This window comes from Strix aluco, chromosome 4, assembly GCF_031877795.1.
Source record: "Strix aluco isolate bStrAlu1 chromosome 4, bStrAlu1.hap1, whole genome shotgun sequence".
NCBI lineage: Eukaryota > Metazoa > Chordata > Aves > Strigiformes > Strigidae > Strix > Strix aluco.
Genome location: NC_133934.1, coordinates 51,040,267 through 51,065,826, shown reverse-complemented (window position 1 = coordinate 51,065,826; position 25,560 = coordinate 51,040,267). Strand labels below are relative to the sequence as shown.

General features: G+C 50.3%; 2 protein-coding genes across 2 annotated transcripts in view; one reads left to right on the top strand and one right to left on the bottom strand.

Moving 5' to 3' along the window:
* The first annotated feature begins 2,832 nt into the window (after positions 1–2,832).
* Positions 2,833–21,168, top strand: IGFBP7 (insulin like growth factor binding protein 7). Its single transcript, XM_074823068.1, has 5 exons — positions 2,833–3,341; positions 15,581–15,690; positions 17,277–17,393; positions 18,486–18,612; positions 20,932–21,168. Exons 1-5 carry the CDS (start codon positions 2,843–2,845, stop codon positions 20,949–20,951), a joined length of 873 nt encoding a protein of 290 aa, XP_074679169.1. The 5' UTR covers positions 2,833–2,842; the 3' UTR covers positions 20,952–21,168.
* Positions 21,114–25,560, bottom strand: part of POLR2B (RNA polymerase II subunit B) — a 24,452-nt gene continuing 20,005 nt past the window's right edge. Inside the window, exons 19-25 of the mRNA XM_074823063.1 lie at positions 25,211–25,461; positions 25,034–25,123; positions 24,645–24,752; positions 24,048–24,161; positions 23,795–23,955; positions 22,238–22,433; positions 21,114–21,361 (exon numbers count right to left, since the gene is read on the bottom strand). Coding sequence (XP_074679164.1) covers positions 21,272–21,361; positions 22,238–22,433; positions 23,795–23,955; positions 24,048–24,161; positions 24,645–24,752; positions 25,034–25,123; positions 25,211–25,461 — 1,010 coding nt within the window. The 3' untranslated portion in view covers positions 21,114–21,271. The remainder of the gene's footprint in view (positions 21,362–22,237; positions 22,434–23,794; positions 23,956–24,047; positions 24,162–24,644; positions 24,753–25,033; positions 25,124–25,210; positions 25,462–25,560) is intronic.

The window sequence follows — 25,560 nt, the reverse complement described above, 5'->3', positions numbered from 1 at the left end:
CCCCGCCGGGGAAACGGGAACCGAAACTACTGGGCAGCGGGAGGAGGAGCGGGAGCGGCCGGTTCCTCGGGGAGCCCGGAGCTGGGAACTCTGAAATGGCGGGAGGTGCCGGGGCTTCGGTGAGCTGCCGGCGGGAGCGGCTGCTCTCGGGGCGGGAGGAGAGGGGAAAACAGAGAGCGGGAGGAAGGATGCCGGGCTTCCCGTGTGGAAAAGGCAATCGTTTGACTTCATTATTCACCTCGGAGGGTGACCCGCCCGTGTCCGGCCTTTATAGCTTTCTGTAAACTCAGAGACCTACCCCCCTGCTCCCTGTATCCTGGGTAAGAGCCCCCGCAAATTCAGGGGGGCTCCTTGTCTGGGTGAAGTCAAGCAGCAAGCAAAATGCCCGGCTTAGAAATATCAACATCTAAAAGACGTCTGCTTCTAACATCGTTTGGTAAAAGAATTTCTTCATACTTCCATTCTCACATAGTGTCTCCTATCGTCTGCTAAATCTCCCCCTGCCTTCAAAGACTTCCCCCTGGAAGCTTCCCCCCCACCCCAAGAAAGGCCACCCCACCCAGCCTGCCCCACCTCCTGGACTGCTGCATGCAGGACCATCTTGAAGATGAAATAAGGGATACCCATGTGAAAAATGAAATGGATCAAAACACGTAAGAGCATTTTTGTTGTATTCCTAATAACATCCACTGATTAATTAAATTCAATCTGCTTACGAAAATTTTATGTTTGCTGATACTAAGCACAGATTTAGGTGGGGCACTCTACAAGAGTCCCAAGAAGCACAACATGAATCTACAGATTTCTGCTGGCATTCACTGAAACTGTAAAATTCATTACTGAGACACCAGAAGCATTTAATGTAATATATTTGAGTGGAGCATCTTGTGGCACACAAAAAGGCACACAGAGGGCCCTGGCGTGAAGAAAAAAGGATGTGGAGGACCGTAGAAGCAAAGCAAGGTGAACCTGGGGCATACAGACTCCCCAGGGAGGAGCACTCCAGCCTGTCTTTCCCAGCCACTTCCCTACACACACTATAGGGACCTTACCTCTTTCCACAGTACATAGGAAAGTCTTTAAGTTCAAGAAATACCCAGCTCGAGCTGTGAGGCCGAAGCATGAGCTACAAGGGGACACTAGAGGTCCCTCTGCAGCAAAGTATGAACTAACGCCGACTCCTTGGGAGGAAAAACTGTGCTCCAAGCAGAGGCAAGGGCACTCGCCTCCTCTTTGGCACAGAAATGAAGAGATTCGAGGGGAGGAAAGGAAATGCATTGATGTCATTCTTCCTTTTGGAGCTACGTTTTTCCTGCTGGCAAGTGGACTGCTGACAGTGACTTCAGTCAGGCTTGCTCTGGTATGCTACTGCAGGTTCCTTAAACACCCTCAGTTCTCTGACCAAGAGGTATCAGGGCCTGTGACAGTCTGGGCAAGAAGAATCTGGGGCCTGCGAGGGAGGTGCGGGGCAACTGGCAGGAGACAGAGGAAAGAGGTGAACTGTGCAAAATGGTTTTCATAGCTAGAACTGGGTTTGACAGATGTGTCTGTCCATACTTTGGCCATTTCACCCCTTTTCATCACTTCTATAGTGACTTACCCATACAAAAAAAACCAAACCAAACCTACCACAAAAAAAATCCCCATGTGTCAAACACCTCGAGTGCAGCATAGTGCTTGTTTATGAGGGCAGCCCTTCTCCCAGGAGAACAACACGGACCACTTCCAGGGTGAGGGGAACAGAGAAATCCAAGGAAATGTGTGCAGATGCTGTGATGTCCCAGGAGGAGTGTCCTGTGGTGGGCCCCAGGGAGCCGAGGAAGCGTGCGGCGAAAGCCCGTTCCCACAGGGTCAGCAGCTGAACGGGCATGAGTGGGTCAATCTCTCCAGAGCAGATTTGGGAACGTGGGGAACTTGCAGCCCCTCTCAGCCGGCCTGTCTGACTCACAGCCCCCAGCTGCTCCATGTGGGAAGGGACATGGTGACCTGGGGGCCACCAAGCTGCTGGCAACCCACACTGGGCAGCGCCGCATCCCCCAGTTTCACAGCGAGGGACACCGATCACCTCTGTCCTTCTCCACCCTGGAGTGCCGAAGCAGGACCCCCGACACAGGCCCCAAGCAGCACCAGGGCTGAGCATCTCCTCGGCCTGGACGGCCTCGTGTGAGAAGAAGCTGCCGTTGGCACAGCCAGGCCCGAGGGGAGGCACAGCCAGGCCCGAGGGGAGGGAACGAGCACAGGGGCAGAACAGGGCACCCTGTGCCACCCCACCACTCTCCGCCGGGGGGTTTAACAGCACCACGGTGCTCTGGGGCACTGCGCTTTCAGGGCACTGTCCCGACAGACTCAAGCAGCATCGCCCAGCACTGCCCAAGGAATATTCCCAGTTTCTGCTGGTGGCAACAGCTCCCTGCCCTCAGCCCCTTGGGGACCCCTCCAGAGCCATCCCAGGGCAGGTGCCACAAGCCAAGTTGAACGAATGCAGCGGGCCACAACTTTGTCCCAAGTACGTACAAAAGCAACCCGACAGCTCTCCTTTTCTCCCTCGTCCCCGCTCCCGCAGGAAGCCGACCGGTCTCCCGGGCTCACCGCGGCCCCTGCGGCCCCCCGCAGCGGGTGGCAGAGAGCTCAGGGTGGGCGGGTGGCAAGAAGCGGGGACCAGAGCGATGCCAGAGCCGAGCGGCAGCCGGGACGGGGTGCGAAGGGGCTGAGGTCAGCGGGCGGGCGGCGGCGCCCCGCTGCCGTGGCGGGGGCCGGGACCGGGGCCGGGCGGCGCCGCCGGGGAGGGGTTTCCCCCGGCGCGGCTTAAGTGCCTGCCGGGGGCGGGCGGCGCCGTGCCGCCATGCCGCCCTCCGCGCCGCTGCCGCTGCCGCTGCCGCTGCTGCTGCTGCTGCCGCTGCTGGCGGCGCTGGCGGGACCCGCTCCGCCGGCGGCGGGCGGCTGCGGGCCCTGCGAGGCGGCGCAGTGCCCGGCGCTGCCGCCGCGGGGCTGCCCGCTGGGCCGGGTGCGGGACGTCTGCGGGTGCTGCTGGCAGTGCGGCCGCGGGGAGGGTGAGGCCTGCGGCGGCGGCGCGGGGGGACGCTGCGCCCCCGGCCTCGAGTGCGTGAAGAGCCGCCAGCGCCGCAAGGCCAAGGGCGGCCCGGCCCCGGGGCTCCCCCCGCTCCCCGCCGCCGGCGGCGGCGGCCCGCCCGGCGTGTGCCTCTGCAAGAGCCGCTACCCGGTGTGCGGCAGCGACGGGCTCACCTACGGCAGCGGCTGCCAGCTCCGCGCCGCCAGCCTGCGCGCCCAGAGCCGCGGCGAGCCCGCCATCAGCCAGCGCAGCAAGGGAGCCTGCGAGCAAGGTGGGGGGCGCGGGAGCGGCGGGGCGGGCGCGGCCGCTGGCGCCGGTCGGGAGGGTGGATGTGCGGCCGCGCTGCCTGGTATCCCGGGAGAGCGCTGCTCCCAAGCGCTCCCTCCTCGTACTGTGTTATCCCGTCGGGATGCTTATCTGTAAAAGTCAAGATGATTTAGAAACCACCTTAAATGGACTTGAGAGTCCCAGTCGGATGATGGTGCCTAAACTTGGAGTAACACTTTTAGACCAGCCCCAGAAATGCTGAGAAATTTAGCCACTTGCTCTTGGCTTCCAGCTGTGCTGGAACAACACTGCCCTGCTCTTCACGCTTTGCCTGCAGCTTGCAATTTGGAATGCCGTGACATGGGGCAAAAGGGTTGAGCTATCCACGGGAGGGTTCGGCAGAGGAAGGTTGCAAACTGTGAGAAAAGGAAAAGGTTAAATGGAAGTGAAAGCCACAGAAATTCAGAGCCAATGTTCACTGGCTTGCTTTGGTTCGAAATGAAAACGAACAGTGACTTTCCTGTGAGCTGCATGTAGTGATTTGCACTTGCAGCATTTCCAGCCAGGAGCTCGACTCTTTCCAAGCTTTTGCTTAGGTATGGTGCTCGAGGAAGAAACTGTTCTGCTGCGCAGCCTCTAGTAGAAATCTTGACTTCTGAGAGGGGGTTTTGCTGGGAGGCAGAGAGGGGTGGGACGTAGCACACCAGCAATTTACTGCACGTCTCAAGGACAATATTGCAGCGCCAGTGCCGTTTTGGTGGAGTGTTTTCATAAACACAGTATGTGTAGGGTCACAACCTCCACCTCCTCCTTCTCTTTCTTCCCATAACTGAGGCCAAGTATGTCTTGCAAAAAAATGTTTCTGAAACTCCCAAGGAAAGCATGAAAGGCCGGGTAAGGATTGGGTTATGCAGTTTGATGTTGCCCATTACATGCCCTGCGTGGCTTTTCACAAACCTTGTGCAAAACATCAGGCTTACATATTAGCCAGAAACATTTGGTACAGTGTTAACTCCTGGAGGGAAGGAGCTTCAGCCCTCAGGCTAATGTGGGATGGGACAAGAACAGCAGAAGCCTCTTGGAAGGAGCCTTTCGTGCCTGGCAGACTCAGGAGATGGTCACAGCAGTCCTAAAAATGCATGCTGCTTCTTGGCCCTGCCAACCCAGACCAAGTGAGCAGATGTGTTTGTCTGAGGTCATGCTTCAGTTGTGTACTTGAGGACTGCATTCTCACTTGTCTTGCCCAAAGTCACCTAGAAGTCTGTGGTAAAACAGGTATTGATACTCACATTGTAAGCTAATGCCCCAACCCTTCGCTGCACTTCCCTGCGTCTGCCTCAGACTGGATGCTGGCTTGGCCTGGTGGGGCTTTGACCCAGACTATAGAGACAGAGTTTGATGAGGTCAATGCAAACACGAGCCACTCAGCAGGATGGTGGGAGGCCACCGACCCGCCAGCCTCAAACAGCTCCCATGAGACTGTCTCTGTCCTCTGGTTGTCACAGTGGCAGCTTCTCTGAAGGGGGTCACAGTGCGGGACAGCCACTCCATGCACAAACTGCATCCCTTCCTTGGAGAAGGTCCCTTCAGGTGTGTGGATGTGCGGCAAGACACCTTGGCAGGCTGTTACCTGTTGTTTAAGAACTTCGCTAGAGCATGTGGTGCCAAGCCACTGGCAAAATGTCCCCTCCTCTGTCACTATGGGGAGCTGCTCTTCTTTTGGCTCCGGCTGCTGGGAGAACTCAGGGAAGGGAGCAGGAGTGATGTGGGCTGATCAGCAGTGGTGTCGCAACTGACTCTTCTGAGACTTCCCTCAGCTGCGTGAACCTTCCTTGTGCTGTGGACCTTCTGGTGATACGCATCGGTCTGTGGCTTGCAGCTGAGGTAGGGACTCAGCCCACACACGTGGTAGACATCTGGAAATATTTCTGTAGCCCTCAGGGCTTCCTGGCAGTTGGGTGGGGAGGAGAGTTGTAATCTCCACGCTGATTTTGAAACAGTGGAAGGAGAGGACATCCATTCCATCAGCCCCGCAGGGTAGAGCCTTTCAGTATCTTTACGGATAGGAGACAGCACTTTTCTGAGTTTCTAAAAGAACCTAGATGCTGTAGGAGTCAAAGAGTGGAAGGTTTTTGCCATTTCCCACCACAAACAGATGTGATCTCCTGAAAGGCACTGTCTAGGGTGGGATCCTGCACAGGAAGACTACAAACAGACAGGATCCTGCCTGCATCAGTCATTTGTGTGACAGCTTTTGCACAGAAGAAGTCCTTGGGGGACAAGGGACTTGGCCTTCCTACTCATGGCACATGGGCTCTGAGGTGTCTGCATGTCTGTGCTGGAGTATCAGGATCACATCCTTTGGGTCGAAGAGCGAGCAGCCTTTCAAGACTGAGAAGAGATCCAGAAAAACATGCCTCCAGCAGTGGGTCCTAACTGTGTTTGCTCTATTTTTTTTTGCAAGTGGAGCTAGAGAGGGAGGGCTTGCTTTGCACATCATATTTGAAAGCTGGTGCTTGGGAGGAGGAAATGCAGAGCTGTGGCAGCTGTTGGCCTTTGCTGTTGTCGGCAGGAAGGGCAGCAGCTGAAGATGGGGCATCCGGCAGAAGAAGGGAATGTGTCTGGGAACAGCTTATTCGTAGATGCTTCTCCTTGCCCACCCTAGCACTGCGGCATGCTGGGGGTGCAGGGCAGGAGACAGGACAGGGTCAGATGCAAATTGGCAAACGCTGCCAATTTATCCCTTTCTTGATTCCTGCCACTGTTTGCTTAAACCTCACCTCCCAGGCAAGGTGGGAATGAGGTTTACCACAGCCGCCTCCTCTCCTTCTGCCTTGAAATACATGCTTGAGGCAGGGATTGGCATAGGCAACACCATGTGGGCATGAGTAAAGCCGCCTGGAAACAAAGCACTCAGCTTCATAAGGCATAACATGCAACATACTCCTTGAGACATGCATCTTTTTCCATCTTAGATATATTTCCAAGGAAGTAAAAGTTCATTAGAATTATATTTGACAAAGCTGACCGAATGCATGTCCAGTTGAGCTTTCCATATTCATCATGGTGCCTGTCACGGGGTTTTCTGTGCAATGCTCGGCATTTTTTGCTTGCTAAGAGGTACTGCCCACTGACTGGGAAAAACTTTGATGTTTCTTTGTTGTTAAATAGAAAAAGGAAAGAGCCAGTTCTCGGCCCTACATAATTCGCCTTGACCTTGTCCTTGGAATTCTCTTTTTGCTGCCTGTTTCCCAGACCTCTTGGATCTGATGCCTGTGTTCTTTGTACAAAAATAGTGAAGCCATGCAGAAAAAGGTATTTCCGTTGCAGCCAAAACTTCCTGCTGGAGAGCAAAGGAAGGCACAGTTGAGAAGAGTTTGAGAGGATGGAAATAACACTTTTTATACCTGCGCTTGGCAAGTTTGGGGATCCAGCCAGTCTTTCCTGGAGTGGGTCGCATGTGGGCAGGACCATTGGGAACAACTGGAAAAAGGCACCTTGATTCCCAACTACTTGAGGCTGCCTGCCTGCTGTGGGTGCTGCCTCAGCAGGGCACGGCAAAGCTGCCTGGGTTTGCTCAGGGGGAGCAGGCAGCTATGCCATGGGGCTGGCTCCCCACTGGCCTTGTGCTGTGCCCTCACACTTGCACACATCTGGCTCTGAGTTTGCCCCACACCCTGCCAGGGAGCCACTACCTGCATCCTGTCTCTACCCTTGTGTCCCAGCAGCCTCCTTGTAGCTAATCCCAGTGCCGAGGCCATGCAGGAGATGGATGCTGTGAAGTTTTCCAGCTGCTTTCCAGCACTGCCTTTAAATGGATTAGCCCTTTGCTCTCTGCCTGTGAATATGCATAGCTACACTCAGGTCTGCTGCCAGGTCTTGCAGGCAGGGCAGGCCTGGGCACAAAGCAGAAGCTGCTGGTGGGGCAGGTACCTCCTGTGGCTCCCTCGGCAGGAGGGAAGGCTGCCATAGCGGCAGGGGGAGCTGCCCTCTGCCGCTGCCGTCACCCGGCTGTGCGCGGATTTTCAGAAGAGCCTCTTATGGAGTTGGTGGCCTCAGTAATTTAGGCAGAAATTCATTTTGCAGTGCACACACTGAGGCTGTTTACAGCCAGCTAGAACCTGGGGCAGGAGGACCATGGTACCCGCTGCCATGCAAAGCCAGCTGGCATAAAGAATTAGGGTTGTGAGGCTCAGCTTAAGCCAGGCAGAAAAACAACCTCAAAGCACCAACCCCCAGCAAAAAGCTAACAGGGTTTTTGGCATGATGATCTTTCTGAGCTGAAAAATACCAGGCACGGACTTGTTGCCTAATCAGTGCAAGAAGGGGCAAATACCCCCGAGTCTCTCTTATCATTAGCTACCAGCAAATACCTGCTTCGAGGGACATGCTGTGACTGCTGAAAATACTGCTGAAGTTGCCTCATTACAGCCCAAAGGCCTTATGCTTTGAAGTCCCTGATATTTGTTCCAGCAGGGTTGGGGTCTCCAGGTTGTTTTGCCATTGTCAGTCAAGCTTCATCAGGCTTTGTCTATATTTTATGCTCACTTCTCTCTTGGTGGAAGCCAAATGCCTGTTTTTGCCCAAATGCAGCATACAACAAAGCAGCTCTTGGCGGACATCAGAGGACAGCATTTCACTCTCGGGGGAACTGGTGCTGCTTTGTACCCACCTACAAAGACCTCCTGGAGGTAGAAACTCAGGGCCTTTCTGGGTGAAGGGTAGATTTGCTGGCTTGCCAAGCAGCCTGCTCTATTTCTGTGGAGTTGAACATGGCTTGTATCTCCATGGCGCCAAGAAAGTCTTTTCCCAGCATTGGGAACGTGCAGGGGTTTACCCTACGGTGATGAGGGCTCAGCACCTTACAGGATCCATCCCACAGGTCCAGAGCTTATGAACAGCAAGACCAGGAGAGACATTCTTTTAAAACTGACTATAACCAGCACTAAACTTGTCTAAATCTCTCTTTCACCACCAAAGGGATCCCGGTCACCAGAGCTGAGCTGTCCTCCCAGAGGGGTATCATTTTGGCTTGCTGGAAGCCCAGACAGCATCCCTCGTAGAAGAGGTTTTTTGATAAGGTGCCACCCGCAAGCTCTGAGGCTCATGAAGAGGTGGGTGGGAGGTTTCTTGGCTGTCCACAGGGCTTAAGAAATGCTCTGATGGACATAGAATCGTGGAGACTGACAGCCCCAGGGGCAAGTACACCCCCACGAATTCCTGCCACTTTACCCCAGCAGTTGTTTTGCTTTCCTGGTGCCTCAGTGTCCCATAAAGCTACATCTGCACTGCAAACGAAGAGGTGCCAAGTTCCCACAGGTCAATTTTAAAACAAGAAACATAAATCGCATTTGTTGGCTCGTTCCATGCAAATTCAGCTGTTGAGGCTTTGCCAGAAATATTTTCGTCTTGAGGATGGTTTGATTTGGTTTTTTTTAATCCACTGCCAGAGTAGAGCAGAAACAGGGCATTTGGGGGAGAACTTTCTGGGAGATGGCAGACTGCTGTTATCACTGACATTGGTTCATCTTCTCCTGATACAGCTGCCTAACTTCAAAGGGTCCCAACTCTTTCAGACACCAGAGAGCATAGTTCATACCCGATCACATTTTGCAAGAAACTCTTCTAGATTTCTGCTTTTTAGTTAACAAGTGGCTTAGATTGCTTTAGTTCTTTCCTCCTATTCTTCCTTTTCTGGATTTTAAGGGACTTGAAAGAATATCCACATTTTATCAGTGCTTTCTTTTTTGCTGGTGAAAGAGAGATTTAGACAAGTTTTTGCCCAGTCATCTGTGGTTGGAAGAGCAGAGCTGTGCAGTTGTGTGGTGGGGTTACACCTTTTGCTTTATACCATGGGGTCCTTTTAGATGGAGCGTGGTATGGGGATGTGATATTTTTCAATGTGCTTGCTTTCCCAGCCCACAGTGCATTGCAATTTTGAGACGGAGTTTCTGGGGCTGAAGCTTTATGCTGTCATTTTTAAAGTTCATCTGTAACATTGGGTTTTTCCACTGTTGTAGGATACGCCATAAATTCCTCCTTAAAAGGCATTTAGTTATTTGAAAAGGTTTTGGTTCATTGGAGCTTGAGTTTTTATGGTTACAGTGCTAAAATCTTATTAGGGAAGCTGTTTAATATATTACTCGGCAGCTCAGAGTCTTGGAGAGCACCAGTATGCTGGGGACTATGCAAACACCTCCAGTGCCTGAGAGGATCCCATATTTCACCTGTGTCTTCATTCTCAATCATCACAGCATATCCAAAATCACTAGGAAGGAATGATTACAGGTCAGCAAATTCCTCCCCGTGTTTTTTTCTGTTGCTGGAAAGGCATGCCGTGTTTAAAAAAATGCGTTTAATCCTTTGTTGGGCTGAGGTTGATTGAGGTTCATATTAAATAGGAGATTACCACATAAAAAGTCTAATCAGGTCGGACTTTTGAAAGCCCTGCTTGCTTTTCTGTGCATAAACGCTGCCATGCCTTGTTTCCCTGTCTCCCACCACAAGCTTTTCACATTCTTTCCAGGCTTTAGCTTGTGGTCGTCCTTGTGCTGTAATGACCATTTTCTTAGTGAAAATGAGCCAAGGTCACACAAGGAGAAGAGGGTAGGTGGTGGCCAGAAGGAGAGAAGTTTCTTGATAGAGCTTGTCTGGGCGGTCTGAAACAAAAAAACCCAAATACTCATCCAGATACGGCTGGGAAGCAGAAAGCGTGTTTGCAGAAAGTTACTGTCTGTTTGACCCTGGGGAAAGCACACTTCAGAGTATACTTCAGAGACTGGCAAAAGGAGGGGGAGGTGGGAAAAAAGGGCAGGACATGGGGAAAAGGCAGGATAGAGGTTGGCTTTTGGCAGTCCGCTAGCAAGGGCAGTGTCATCTCCGCTCAGAGGCCTTGCCCTTTCCCCATTTGACTGCTTCCAGGGCAAGTGTGGTTATAAGATGGCAGTTGAGCTTCAGAGCAGCCTCAGCCACACTGGCCTCCCCATTGCCCCAGCTTTGAGGTTCAGTTTGTGTTGAGGACGCTGCTGGATGCGGCTGAGCGCTGAGCTAGGCACGAGGCGTGCAGAGGCGCAGCCTTTTCCCTGGGCACAGCGCTGGGGCCAGCGCAGACCCATCCTGTGTGCTACGTAAGGGAGGAAGGCCTTGGGGTTCTGTTCTTTGGAGGGCCACCCCGTTCTCCCTCCCAGCCCATACGTAAACCCCATGAAGGACCATGTGAAAGTCACGCACAAGGTCTCTGAAGGCAGCGTTCCTGAACCATGGTAAAACAGCAGGGGTGGGATTTCCAGTTGTATCAGTGTGTTCCACGCTGAGCCAGGTGGGGTGGGAAGCAGGAGGGATCCATGGCAGACAGATGGTGGCACGGGCCCTGCCTCACACTGACTCAGTCTCAAGTCTTGAGGGCTTGGGGTGAAGCTGCATTCACATTTGCAGCCTTTCCAGGGTCACTGGGCTGCTGAAGTCTGAAAGGGACCATCCGAACAGATGTAGCGTCCAGCATCTCCTTTGGTCTGGATGTCTCGGAACTTCCTTCTCTAACTCCTTAGTCTCTTCAAGGCCAAGTTAAAGGAGGGGGAGAAGTGCCTTCAGAAAGAGGTAAAGAAAGAGGCTTGTAAATCTGCCAGAAAGCAGCAAGCAGCTTTGGGAATGGGGAACGCCAGAAGCCGCTTGCACTTCTTGTCTGCTGCTGTCTCTCATGGAGCACTGACGTGGGAGGGAGCAGCTGAGACCATGCCAGCTAGCATGAGTAGATGCTGCTTATGGAAGGTTTACCCTTCTCCATATAAAGTCATTTGGAAGGGAAAATACTTTCCCAGCAACTTAGGAGACTGGAGTGGGTCTATTTTCAGACTTGCAAGAGCTTGTGAGGGTGTACAATGTCTAGCTTTTGCTTTGACTTGCTGTCTTGCGGGGTGTGTTCCCAGTCTGTGTTTCACCCGGGGCTGTGGCACGGCAAGACAGTGCTCAGGAGGGCTGGCTGGGAACTGGGCTGGCACCCATGTGAGCTTCAGCGGGTGGTACACAGCTTTGTGTGTTCGTGGTCGGGACTTCCCGTGCACACCCAAGCACCGGGGCATACCCCACAGTGCTTAAGTCGAACTTAGTTTTGCCTTTAGTGACATACCTATAGCCTCCTGGATTTTAGCAGAAAAGTTATTGCTCTGCTCGCTGGGATGTGACTTACTTGTGTGTGTGCGTTTGTGGACACCAAAGGAAGATCAGCAAGGACCAGCTAACCCTGAGCTGCGATGGACCATCCATGTACCAGTGAGGGGCAGATCGGTGGGCTGGGAGATGCCAGATCTCTGCCTGCTGTGGCTGAGCAGAGGTGCATGGCGTGGGAGGGGTGTCGGGAACAGATGCCAAATGATAGCCTCATCGAGGAAGTCACAGGCTCTGCCACATGCTGCTGCAGCAGAAAAGCAACTACATAACAGTAATGGGAACTCCTCTCCAGCTGCTGCTTTTGACATAACACAGGCTGTCAGCTCCCTGTGATCTGCAGTAAAAACAGTCCCTGCACTTCCAGGCTCCTCTGCCAGGGTGCTGAGCTCGCTGGCTCTGTAAATAAGCCCCTTCCCGGGCCAGGGAGAGCTATTTGTTTTACGAACAATGGGCAGAGCAGGGAGGAAATGCTTGAAGTGCCTGCGGAGAGCAGCTGATCTCCATGAACAGCCTGTGCTGTCCTCTTGGCCAAGAGCTCCTGCGTGGTCAGGGCAAGTACAGGCAGGGAGCATCCTCTACATCCACCGTGCCCCTGGCCTTGCTGGGGAGCAGAGGCCACACAGCCACGTTGATGGTGGTGACTGTTGTCATCAGCAGGTGCAACCCACAAGTCCCCAGCCCGGAGGAAGCGGATGGAGAAACATTCCCCTTTGTGGGCAGTGCTGCAGGTAGAGCAGCAATGCCTCTGAGATGCAGGCTGTAGGATAAGGGCCAGGGGGCTCCTTGCTGGCAGGAATCAAGTCATCTGCTCTGTACAAGGTGAGCTTGTTTCCAGTCCTGCTGAGCACATGGTGGCCTTACTCCCTTCACAAGGATCCCCAAAGCAAGAGGGGTGATTTGCAAGAGGGAATGTCCTCACATCCTCTGAAGCGCCTGCAAGGCTCAGGCATCCCCAGCCTCTCCTGTCGTGGCAGGTTGCTGTGTTCCCTGTCCATCTCTGGCTGCTTTGGGGGACTGTGGGAGAGAACATGAGTGGGACCAACATAGGCAGTAAGCAGGGTGGCTGCCATGTACCCAGGTGTCAGCTCGCTGTGGTGGGAGTCTAGCTACTGCTGTGGCCTGTCGTGATTTGACTTTAAATCTGCTGACTTCTCAGCCTTTCTCATTTATTTTTAGTGGATGAAGAAGCCCAGCTGTAGAGTTTTGGCTGTCTGGATTTAAGTCAAATATCCCAAGAGACCACACTGACTCTTCCCATGACACTGTTGCATCTCTCAGGATGTGTATTCTCTCCCAGCCCCAGGGCTGTGCCGGATAGAGGCAAAGGCCTGTGAATGTTCCCAGTTCATTCTGCAGCCAAAGGCAGAGTCTCATGTTAGATCAGGATGTACATCCCGAGCTCGGGCTCGGGGCTGCCTTGTAACAGCCAGGCTCTCACTGTGCGGTGGCTGCTGTGCCAAGCCAGCCAGAGCTTCACTGTGAAGCTGTACAGGCAATTCCCCTTTCCGGCAAAGATAAACAATTTGTCCTCACCCAGGAGGTGGGTAGAAATCCCCTCTCTCTTTTCCCCTGCCAGCAGTTGCTGCAGAAGAATCCTGGTGTGACCTGCTCCTGGCAGGGTGAGCAAATATCCATGGGCAGAGGGTGTCTGGGCCCTTGATACAGGAGCAAACTCAGTGGCAGCCGAGACTGAGACACCTCAGGCAGTGGATTTAGTGGCGCTTTGAATGCTGACAGTTCCCAACCAGTGAAGAATTGAGCCAGATCCTGGAAGAGCAAGATGTTGCCCTAAAATTTGTCTGGCTTTTAACACAAGAATCAGGATCTCTCCTTTGCTGCAGTGGGAGATGATGGTCATTTGCGGGCAGGTGTGTTTCTCCTGCCTCATGGAGAACCCCAGCAACATACAGGAGCAAACATAGCCCTGCCTCTTGGGGACAGGCCCCAGGCTCTGCCCTAGGAAGGGCACCTTGCATGCGGAGGGTTTTGCATGGCAGGAGCAGACGGCAGCAGCCGCAGCAGGCTATGCTGGGTGCACATCTGCTGGAGGCCCTTGCAGAGCACGGGGTGAGCTAAGCCAGCTGGGGACATCCGGGTCCCACCCGAGCTGCCAAGTGCCCTATTGTCCCTATTGTTCAAGGGACACCAGGAAAAGAACAGCAAGGCTGCGCAGGAAAGGGCTGCACTGGGGAAGGGGAGCAGAGTTCATGACCTGAGGTGGCCCCATCGTGGGGATGGCAATACCCTGGGCTGGCCACAGTCCTGCTGCTGTGCAGGGGCCAGGCAGTGCTTCACACGGGAGCGCATGGGGGGTGCTAGCCCCACAGAGCACCCCACTGTACTATGCTACAGTTGTACTTGGGGGAGTACACCCCTCCAGCGGGGTGTTGCTGAGAGTGCAGAGATGGGCACGGTCTGGAGGTATGGATCTGCTCTGGGCCACCTGGAGCAAGGATAACTCCAGCATCCTTCCAGACAGGGATGGGTGCTGTCACTCTGACACACCCCTCTCCTGGCCATCGCACAGGAATCAATTCATGCAGCAGCACAACCAGTGACAGGGTAAGCCATGTAATGAAATGCTGCTTAAATCCTTTTCTCAGCTGAAACTCAGTTCTGTGCAGATGAGGAGCACCTGGGTTGTGATGTCTGCCAGGAAACCAGCCCATACTGATCATTAAGCGTGGTTTTAACCATTGCCCGGGGCTACACATAAACCTTCCCTGCTTCTACACAGCTACCTTCTGTTAGAAGCAGGACTGGGATACCTCTGTAATGAAGAATTTGGATTGCAGCCCCACCTGGTCTCTTAGCAGCTTCCCACTAGCAGGCTGCGTACAGTCATTCCTGGACAGGGAAGCCTCAGAAGAGAAGAGCAAACACTTCTCTGGGATCACACCAGCTGCTCAGGACACCTTGGCATCCCTTGGGCTAAGACTGAGGGATGGCTGGTGTCCTCTGGCTGGTGATAACAGTGTGGATCTGCCACCAGATCCCGAAGAGGAAAAAAGATACCAGCTTTCTGCTGGAAGATGTTGGTGCAGTGGGATGCACCTAAAACCTGCTCCCCACGGCTGCAGGGCAGAGGTCAGTGCATGTTCAGAACCCCAGAAGGAGCATCGGGACCCAAATCTGCTCCTCTTTTATGGGGCTAGGAATGAGCCATGCTCTGTGAGCCGGCATACCTGGCTTCAGCCAGGCTGGCTCTGGAGTACTTGTTCGCGTAGGAAATGCCTTCTCCTGGTGGAGCCTAATGGGAGCTTCAGTTTCCTGTTACTGCCTGCATCTTCAGAGCAGAAGGAGAAAAGCTGTTGTGTTCTTCAAGCTATCAATAAGTGGAAATAAACACTATGTGCTCCTTTGGTCTTCACTTCCTATCGTGGGGAATTAATAGCTGCATTTTTCAAAACAGCCCCACTACAGAGGCATTGAACAGAAGAGGCCATTCTTCCCTTCCTGGGATATGGGTTACGTCTCTAACATTTCCCAGCCTGAGGGGTAAACATCTCCAGCCAGATCTGCAAAACAGCTTTGTTCCCATCTGGCTTTGGGAACAACTCCCTGTTTAACCAGGGATTGGAGCTCTCTGGGTTAAAATGGAGCTCTGCATTCACCTGGCCCCTCCCCAGATCCCCCCCAGGGAGAGCTCTGCCACCCTCCAGCCAGCCTCCTTTGGCTGAGTATTGCACACAGGTGAAACAGGAGCAGCATAACATTGAGTTCTGCTAGCCAGCTGCCACAGGCTTTGCTGCAGGTTAAAATCATGTCAGGACAAAGGATGCTGCAAAGCTGGCCAAGCTCTCTGTGTAATGGGAGAGTGAGTGGGACCCACCCTGTCTCCTGCAGTGTCCTTTCCTCCGTGCCAGCTGAGTGTCAACAATGCACATGGTGCATTGTGTAGCTTTGGAGAGGGAAGTGCTGTGATGTGGGATCAGTCCAGCAAGGTTTGCTTCAAGCAGGGACCCACTTCACCTCATCTTCAAAACCCATCAGAAGTGATTGGCCCCACTTAAAAGGCTAGCAAGGACACAGGCTTGCAGTCACCCAGTGCTTAAAAACGTTTCTCCCTTTTTGAAGGCCCTTCCATCGTGACCCCTCCTAAGGACATCTGGAATGTGACAGGAGCACAGATCTACCTGAGCTGTGAAGTCATGGGCATCCCAACCCCTGTCCTCATCTGGAACAAGGTAAGGGCCCTGCTAGGAGCTCTTAGAGCATAGCAAACCTGAGGCAGCTGAAGCTGCCTGGTAAGAGTAAAGGCCATAGCAGATCCCTCCTTTGAAACACACATCTTTGATGAGTTCTTCCATCTGCGCAGTTCTGTCCACCCCCAAACATCTGGCTTTGCTTAGTCTTTAGTCATTGCTTTTTCTAAACTCTTGTTGATCCCAAGATGGAACAGGACTCGTGTTTTCTCTTGGTAGTGCCTGGTATTCAGAGCATGCAGGGAATTCCCTTGACCTGCTGTCACCCCACTGGCAGCAGTGACTCTGAGGTGGCTGCACACAGCTTGCCCATGTCAGGAACAGGAACTGCATGGGACAGTTACTGCTGGTAGCTGGCAGTGTGATGATTTTGACAGCGTGCTGGTAACAGCTGGCTTTGGGCAGGGGCCAGTGTTGAGTAGAGAGGATCCTAGCCATAGGGCTGAGGGCCACTGCATGGCCCCTGTAGCCTCTTCAAATGTCACAGGTTTGTGGACACTTGGGAGGGGTCTTAAAATTTAGCTGAAATAATACTAGCTTAAGAATACTACAGAAAAAAAACCCTAGATTGGCCCAAAGATTGCTCTGTTGTGAGACAGCAAACTTTATTCCTAGAGGTCCCAGAGCAGACTGTTGGGTGAGCATACAATGTAGGCATGTAGACTCAGGCAGCATTTTCAGCTTGTTTACAAGCAGATGCTTGTTTACACTGACTGTCGGTGCTGCTCTGCTTTTCGTGCCTCTTCCTCATGGCCAGAGACTGCTTGACTTGGTGATAACAAGGGCTGAGCAGCACTTATCCCATGCTGTGCTCTGGGCTTGGATACACAGCACTGGGGAATAACTGCGCTGCTGCTCTCTCATCGATGCTGTGCCCACCAGGAGGGACTGCCTGGTTTGCTGCAGCAGAAACCTACAGGGCTGTTCCTGGCCTGTTGGGAAGAGGACAGGTTGAGGATAGGTCATGCAGGGAGAGCCCATTTCAGGAGCAACATGCAGACACTCGGTTCTCTGCCACTGCCATGCTAAAAAGCCTGATCGCCAGGAAGGTTGAAGGGGACCCTCTCCAAACAAGGGCAACAGTCAGCTCCTGTTGTCCCCCCAGTCCCCAGCCAGAAGGCAGCTGCTCCAGCCTGCTGAACTGGATTGATGTATGGCTACTAGCAGCTGCAGGCAGCCTAATCTTCCTTGTTCAGCACAGGTGTCATTTGGTGGGCTAAACACATCCTTGGGAACCTGCGCACGAGTTCTGTGAGACCAAGTCGGGGCAGGGCATGTTGGCACACCCCACTGCCCAGCACCATCCCCACCAGAAAGCTGTGCTGCTCTGTCTGTTCCTGCTGAGGCAAGGGGAAGGCAGCCTCGGTGCAGATGCTGAGGCATGGGGGTAGTGGGACTGCAGCACACAGGGAATAAGGTGAAATGCTGGCACTAGAAAAAACACTGCTACTACACAGAATGCATTCATGTAAAACTAGTGTTGATCTTGTCTGTGTGCAGGTATGGTCCTAACAGTTCTAGCATAAATAACCCCCCAAATTCTTACCCCTTTCTGCCCTTCTGTTTAGATAATTCGGGGACAGTATGGTGTCCAGAGGATGGAGCTTCTGCCTGGGGACCGGGAGAATTTGGCTATCCAGACCCGAGGGGGCCCTGAGAAACATGAAGTGACTGGCTGGGTGCTCGTAAGTACTTTGTGCGTGCACAGAGTATACAATCAGTACAGTGCAGTCTGCAAATAGCTCATGAACAAAGAACAGTACAGAAGACACATGGCAACAGACAGGGCATTTAGAGGAAAACAACCTGTGTGAATCAGGCGTGAAGGGTAAGGATGGCTGCTAGCTCCATTGCAGTTTTCCACCTCTGTCTAATGTGCAGCAGAAGCATGCATTCTATGATCAGAGAAGGCTACACTTAAATAGAAGATCTCCTTTCTGTATATCATGACTTTCCTGCTGCCATTAGCAGGAAGGAGACCCTCACCATGTCTAGGAAGGAATCCATCCAGAGGCAAAGCATCCCTAAGACCCACCCACAGCTGAGGAGCCCTTATAGATCTGGCAGAACTGCCCTTTCCTCAGTGAAGGACATCACCTGCCTGAGAGTAGCACAGCACAGAAGCCATCAGCTCACACTCCGCAGACCTCCTGAGCTACAGGAGTACCTGAGGCTAACCAGTGATTCCCACACATCAGAGGGACCTGCTGTGCCTCCCAGTAAGGGAATTGTAAGTATGATGGCTCCCAGCTGCAGAGAAGCTGGCAGCAGGGGAGCACAGCTTTGGGTGTTGGTTCCCACACTATTTGCAAAAGCAGAGGTGGAAAAAAGGAGAGGGAAGGGTTTGAGCCAATGATTTTGCTGAACTGCATGACTGGATGCAGCGTGTTGTAGGAAAGCTTTTTCTTCCTGCCTCCCTCCCTTTACCAAGCATGCAGTGCTCTGACACATCTCTAAACTAAGTAAACAATAAAGACAAGGAGGGAGTTTTACAGCCTACATAATCTGGCCTAGCAGAGAAGGAAGCTAGACTGATCCGCAGGAGTGGGTGCTTGTCCCAAACCTCACTGCAGAGAGCCACCACGATTTGAACCAGACTGTTTAGAGCAGACAAAAGAAATCATGCAGTTAGTGTGGTTCCCTAAGGGTTAACTGCTACTTCATGCACTCTGTTCATTATGTCTCAAGTAATTAACAAGCTATATAAGACACCTTAAAACAGAATCACCTCTACCTATGCACAGGATACTTACTAGGGGATGTGTTTCTTCCCCTAGATATCTCCTCTGAGCAAAGAGGATGCTGGAGAATATGAGTGTCATGCATCAAATGCCAAAGGAGAGGCAACAGCTTCTGCAAAAATTCATGTTGTGGAAACTCTGCATGAAATAGCGCTGACCAAAGGTAAGTAGCGTGGTTAAACACTCAGCAGCTCTTTCTCCTAGCAGTTTACTGAGTTATTTGATAGATAAGGACCACCTCTGTTTAATGCTTTCTGAAAAAAAATAAAAGCATATTAGAAATACCAGTTTAATACACAGCTTTTACTGGGTTTGGCAAAACAAGCTTGAGAAGTGGATCTGTGTAAACCTCATGAGGTTCAACAAGGCCAAGTGCAAGGTCCTGCACATAGGTCAAGGCAATCCCAAGCACAAATACAGGCTGGGCGATGAAGGGAATCGAGCAGCCCTACAGAGAAGGACTTGGGGGTGTTAGTGGATGGAAAACTGACTATGAGCCAGCAATGTGCACTCACAGCCCAGAAAGGCAGCCGCATCAAGAAAAGCGTGGCCAGCAGGTCAAGGGAGGGGATTCTGCCCCTCTGTTCTCCTGACACCTCACCTGCAGTGCTGTGTCCAGCTCTGGGGCCCCCAACATAAGGAGGACATGGACCTGCTTGAGCGGGTCCAGAGGAGGCCACGAAGATGATCAGGGGGCTGGAGCACCTCCCCTGTGAGGACAGGCTGAGAGAGTTGGGGTTGTTCAGCCTGGAGAAGAGAAGGCTCCAGGGAGACCTTATAGCGGCCTTCCAGTACTTAAAGGGGAGCTTATAAGAAAGATGGGGACAAACTTTTTAGCAGGGTCTGTTGTAATAAGACAAGGGGGAATGGTTTTAAACTAAAAGAGGGTAGATTCAGGCTAGATATAAGGAAGAAATTCTTTACTGTGAGGGTGATGAAACACTGGAACAGGTTGCCCAGGGAGGTGGTAGATGCCCAAATCCCTGGAAACATTCAAGGTCAGGTTGGACAGGGCTCTGAGCAACCTGATTTAGTTAAAGATGTCCCTGCTCATTGCAGAGGGGACCTTTCAACCCAAACTATTCTATGAATCTATAATTCCCAGCAAATCTCAGCTGCTGGAGTTCTCAAGGGATTGTTAAATAACCCCTCAAGTGCTGTAAAGCACTGGAGATTAAGATACCAAATTAAAAACACCTTTTGGGGTTTTACAAAGCAACTTCCAGTGGTTTTCCAGCCCTAAATTTGTATCCTTCTTTCACTGTTCTTGGAACACTTCCAAACCTGCCCATTTCTCCTGGAGTCAGTATTAGTACAGCCAGCCCCAAGACTGAGGGGGAACTTCAAGCACATAAATTCCTGCCAAGCCCCTGCACCTTCTTATTTTTCCCCATCCTGGAAACATCCTAGTCCCTGCCATTCTCTCTGCATGCTGGAGTGTCAAAGCCAAAAGGGGACAGATATGCCCCAGCAGGCCTTTAGACCCGAGACCTTTAACCTCCAGCCCTCAGCCAGTTTTCAAATGCAGGTCCTCTTTGCCAGGCTGTGTGCAAAGCTGATGGCAGACCAACCACCCTCATTCCAGCTGCAGAGAATAAACTTCAGAATAAAGCCAGAGAGCTGGAAGAGTAACTGTAACCATGCTAGAGACTGAGGCACCGGAAACAAAGCATCCAGCTAGAGAATATTGTGCTGCCCAAATCCACTTTTGGACATCATCCTTAGTTTTAATCCCAGTAGCTTTATCTGAATGATAGAGTCTTGACTTTCTGTATCCTTATATCCCTAAATAGCTGAAATACTTCCTGTAGGAGAATATTAACAGCACCTGGCAGTGAAATAAAAGCATAAAATGAATCCCCATATCACCTACCCGTACCAGCCTTGCTAAAGGGTTTTAGCTAGTCTCTAATCCCTTTTCAAACATCTTATTTATGAATGTGAATGAAATTGAGTTTACTGAGTTGTGCCATGAGCAGCACATTTATACCCCAGAACAGATGTTCACTCCCCCTCTCACAGTAACTACTGCAAAGTTGTACTACCATGTGTATTGCCTCATAGTTTATTTCTTACATGCACACCACGTCACAGCTGTTCTTTTTCAGCTGTAGGAAATTTCTCAAGTAAACATGCTGTAGCTCAGCAATAAGCTGGCAAGCCACAGTTACTTAAATCAGTAACGTTAATGGAACAAACTGTCAGACATAACAGGTTACTCCACAGCTACACAATACGTAGTTAAGGAGTCTGTGTCCCATGTCCACGTGACCTCAGCACAGAAAAATGCCATCTATTACCATCCCCCTGCTGCCATAGTCCTGCAGTAGGGAAGGAAGGAAAAAAGGAAGGAGGGTCAGGACCAAGTTTGTCAGGTCTCACCCCCAGCTAAACCATCACAAAACTCACTGTGCTACTGTTCAAGCTGTGATATTACCCCTTGGAACATCACAGAGCGTAACATGTTTTTGTTTTTCCACAGATGACGGTGCAGAGCTGTGATGTGAGGACTTTCAATTCACAGTTTTAAAGTATTATTTTGGAAAGCTGCAACCTCTGGCTTTTTCTAGTTCACTAATCATTCCCTCTTAACTCCCTCATTCTTTGATTACCAATTTGCTTGCACACTACTTTCACAGATACACAAATAAAGAGATTCACAAGTTTGATTACAAATTTTAATTCTATTTACAGGAAATAAACATACTTTTGAAGAGCACATAGCAGATGAGTAAAACTGTATTTTAAATGCAACCTACACAAAATGAAACAAAACCTGAGCACTTCAGTCTCATCATTTAAAAAAAAAAAACTTTTAAATGCTAAACACTCATCATACGAGGTGCAATACTCATAGACATCAGTTCTTGGAAGAGGAGTTTGCAGGCATAGGGCATTCGAACCAAAGATATCTGGAAAGAGATTTCAAAAAGCTTGTGATAAGCACTTCTAAAGCATCAACTTCCGCCACCCACTACACAAATAACTTGTCAAGTTTTTGGCTCAAAACTGAATCTTAAGTTATGCATGTAAGCATTTCACAAGAATTGCTCAGAGAGAGTAACAAACCAAGAGGGAAGCCGAGATTGTAGAGGCTACACAGCAGCTACCCAGAACACATTTTTAATGATAAAACCCCACAGCCAAGGGATCTGATCTTTAACAAGAGCCATTTAACAAGGGAACATGTGCATAGCAAAGTGTGCCTGATATGCAGTAAATGCAGTTAAGATTTCCAGCACACATCTCTTCAGTAACCCCAATGCCGTTGTTCAAGTTGCAGCAGTCAGTCCCTAGCACAAGAACAAGCCTGTTTAAGGCAACTATTTTTATCTCTGCTGCCACTCTCCCTTGACATAGTTCTGTAACCAAGCACACACTACAGAGCTTTTTTATTTATTAAAAAAGAGTGTAACACAAAACCCAGCTCCACAAGCATAAGTACCTTCTTGGAGACAGTCACAAGGGCAATGTCTCTAAATTCCTGTGATTCTGAGTTTCACTTCTAAAATGAGCTCTCAAGCGTTTACTTTTAAAGTCTCTGAAAACTCTGCACTGCAAAATACTTGAACAGCATTCCCTGCCAAGTAACAAGCCAGCACTGTATAATTAATAAGGAAACATCCAAATTAACTAGGACACTATAAACACTTAAAACAGTTATGAAACTAAAATAGCAATTGTTCTGATGCTTCTTTAAATATTTACTTCCCTATCTTGCTGTTCACCCGAGTGGCATTTCCTCTTACCCACAAAGAGAAACACTGGCTGATGAAAACCACACGTACCTGAGTTTTATTACGGCATCCCCGGCATTCATAGGTGTGAGTCCTTGTGTTTGCAATCGCCATGATTCCACATAGGTTACAGACATGGACTTGGTATGGGTCTGAAGCTTCAAACAATCTCTCTCTCAAGAACTGGGCTGCTCCATGAGCAATCTGGCAATCTCGTTCCATTTCTCCAAAACGAAGGCCACCATCGCTGGAAAAAGGAAAAGAAAAAAAAAATTTAAAAACACCAAAGCCTTTTGAGTTCATTGGCAAAATACACCAGTTCTTGGTGGAACAAATAACTTGTCAGAAACACAACAGCTGTATTACAAGGCAGGAGTAAAGCTGCGCATTAATTTTCCTCTAACACCTCAGAATAAAACTGTTGGGGAGAATGCTAACAGAATCATTTGCTGAGCATTTCTAAAGCAGATGTCAGGACAGCTAACAGCCACAACACAACCATGTAGCAAAACAAGGTAAACAATTAAATCACCCTCTATTTATCTGTGGTGGGTTTAACCTTGCCTGGCTGCCAGATGCCCACCCAGCACCTTTCTCACTCCCCCATGTCAACAGGACAGGGACAAAATAAGATGGAAAAGCTCGTGGGTTGAGAAAAACAGGGAGACGGCTTACCAATTACCATCACAGGCAAAACAGACTGGGGGAAATTAGTTTAATTTATTGCCCATTAAAAATGGATGGTGAGAAACAAAGACAAAACTAAAAACACCTTGTCCCCAGGCTCAACTTCACTCCTTCATTCCCAGTTCTTTCCTCCCCTCCCCATGGTCACAGGAGAAATGAAGGTTGCAGTCAGTGCGTAACAGTTCCTCTCTGCCACTCCTTACTCCTCATGCTTTTTCCCTGCTCCAGCATGGGGTCCCTCCCATGGGATGGTCCTTCAGAAATTGCTACTGCATGGGTCCTTCCCCTGGGGTACAACCCTTCAGGAACAGATTGCTGCAGCAGCACGAGTTCCCCACAGGCCACAGCTCCTGGCAGGAGCCTGCTCCAGCATGGACTTTCCATGGGCTGCAGCAGGTGGGCATCTGCTCTGACATGGTCCTCCATGGGTGCAGGGGCACAGGCTGCCTCACCACAGTCTGCACCACAGACTGCAGGGGAATCTCTGCTCTGGCACCGAGAACACCTCCTCTCCCTCCTCCTTCTCTGACCTGGGTGTCTGCAGGACTGTTCCTTTTGCATTTTCTCACTCCTCTCTCACAGCTGCTGCACAGCATTTTTTACTCTTTCTTAAGTATGTTATCACAGGGGCACTACAAGCTCAGCTTTGGCCAGTGGCTGGTCTGTTTGCACCAGCTGTACATGGCTGTATCCAGCACAGGGCAACCCCTGGCCCTTTCTCAGAGAGGCCAGCAGTGCCCCAGCTACGAAAACCTTGACACCTGCACCAAATAAATCATCTTAAGCCAAACACATGAAAACATGTGGCTAATCGGGGTGAGCTAATTAAATTCTAGCTGCAAAGTTGAGGCAGCTAATTTTTAGGGCTAAAAACTTCAAAGAAAAAGAAAACACTGTATAGAAACTAATAAACATCCTTACCGAGATCTACCTTCCATGGGTTGTCTGTTAAGGATCTGGATTGGCCCTCTTGCACGAGAATGGATTTTGTCATCTACCATGTGCTTCAACCGCTGATAATATGTAGGACCAATGAAGATCTGTGATGTGATTTTTCGACCAGTGAAGCCATTGTAGAGGACCTGAGGGAGTCAATGCAATTATCAAACCATAAGCCTTACTATCCATCAGATATATATTAAAAAAATACAGTGAATTGGTATTTTGATTATACCTCATTTCCTCTTAGATGATAGCCATAATCTGATAAAAGATTGGAAATCTTCTGCACATTGACAGCATCATTAAAAGGTGTAGCATCACCAATTTCTCCCTTGTTTGCAGACACCTACAGAGAGGAGATTTGCAAATGCCTGTCAGATTTCTGAAGGACTGATCAGACAACATCAAGCTATTTCAAACAGTTTTAACTCTTAATGCCAGAACTTGAGATTCCATGCCCATGACAGTAGCCTATCTTGCTTTGTTTATCAGCTACACAATTTATAGTGAGATTTGTAAAAAAATACACCGTATCAACAATTTCACTACTCCTTTTTCTAGGTCACAGGAAATGTTTGGAATAAAAGCAACAGATGAGAGAGTAGAGTACACTGTAGTCTGACTCGCTGGACAAAATTTACAGGACTGTAGGTCTTCCCCAAGAAACCTGCTTTTGCTATCAAGTAACTGGAGAACAATCCTTACTTTTTATTAACACCTACCAGGGAATACTATCTTTACCAAAAAAACCACCCCCCCAAAACAACAACCATTTTAATTCATACTGCTCAGACATGACATGACATGCAGCATAAAAGATTCTTCTTACCTTCCCCTGAAGACACTCGATCAAGTGACCAATGGTCATGCGGGAAGGGATGGCATGAGGATTGATAATTATATCAGGGGTGATGCCTTCACATGTGAAGGGCATATCCTAGAGCATGGAAACAGAGTCAGTACTATCGAGAATATCAGCTTTAAGAAAAGCAGTTCTGTGGATTCAAATTACATCTTTTAAAGCATTTCAAAGGCACTGAAGTACCGTGTAAGCAGCAGCTGTGTCCCTTTCTAAACATATTTTAGCTAAATTTAAGCCAATATATTGCACCCTAGTAGATATTCCACAGACAACTCACTCAAGGCAGGTCCAATGCTAGGAAGATCAGAAGTTAAATGTTAAGAAGGAAAAAAGGAGAAAAAAAAAAAAATCACTACCTCTTGCCTGTACTGGATACCACAGGTTCCTTTCTGCCCATGTCTGCTAGCAAATTTATCTCCAATTTGTGGGATTCTTACAGAGCGTACCTGGAAGCCACAGAAAAACATTCAATTGGCAACTTAAATACAGAACAAAAATGGTTAAAAGTAGAAAGCACATACGTTAGTGCTCACCCTGATCTTGCAGAACTTGTATCCTTCCTGGTTAAGGGTTACCATGACCTGATCTACAATACCAGTCTCACTAGTTCGAAGAAAAGTGCTACAGTCTCTCTTTGTGAAACGTCTGTTGGTGCTTTCCAATTCATCTTCATTTTCTGGCAGCGTCACTGTTTTGCCAATGATGACATCATCCCCAGACACACGTACCCCAGGTGCTATCAAACCATCATCGTCAAGTTTGTCATAGATCGCATGTCTCATACCTTGGGAAAAAAAGAAAAAAGTAGAGTCCCAAATTTTACAACATATTGACTTTGATCTTGTACAAATCCAACAAGTCTGCTTGCAACTTCAGACTACTG

Bases quoted from the DNA above. Each gene is read 5' to 3' on its own strand.
- IGFBP7 (XM_074823068.1), top strand. From the start codon at position 2,843: ATGCCGCCCTCCGCGCCGCTGCCGCTGCCGCTGCCGCTGCTGCTGCTG. The intron at 15,691-17,276 runs GTAAGGGCCCTG...CCTTCTGTTTAG, and splicing joins CTGTCCTCATCTGGAACAAG to ATAATTCGGGGACAGTATGG. The intron at 17,394-18,485 runs GTAAGTACTTTG...TTCTTCCCCTAG, and splicing joins AAGTGACTGGCTGGGTGCTC to ATATCTCCTCTGAGCAAAGA.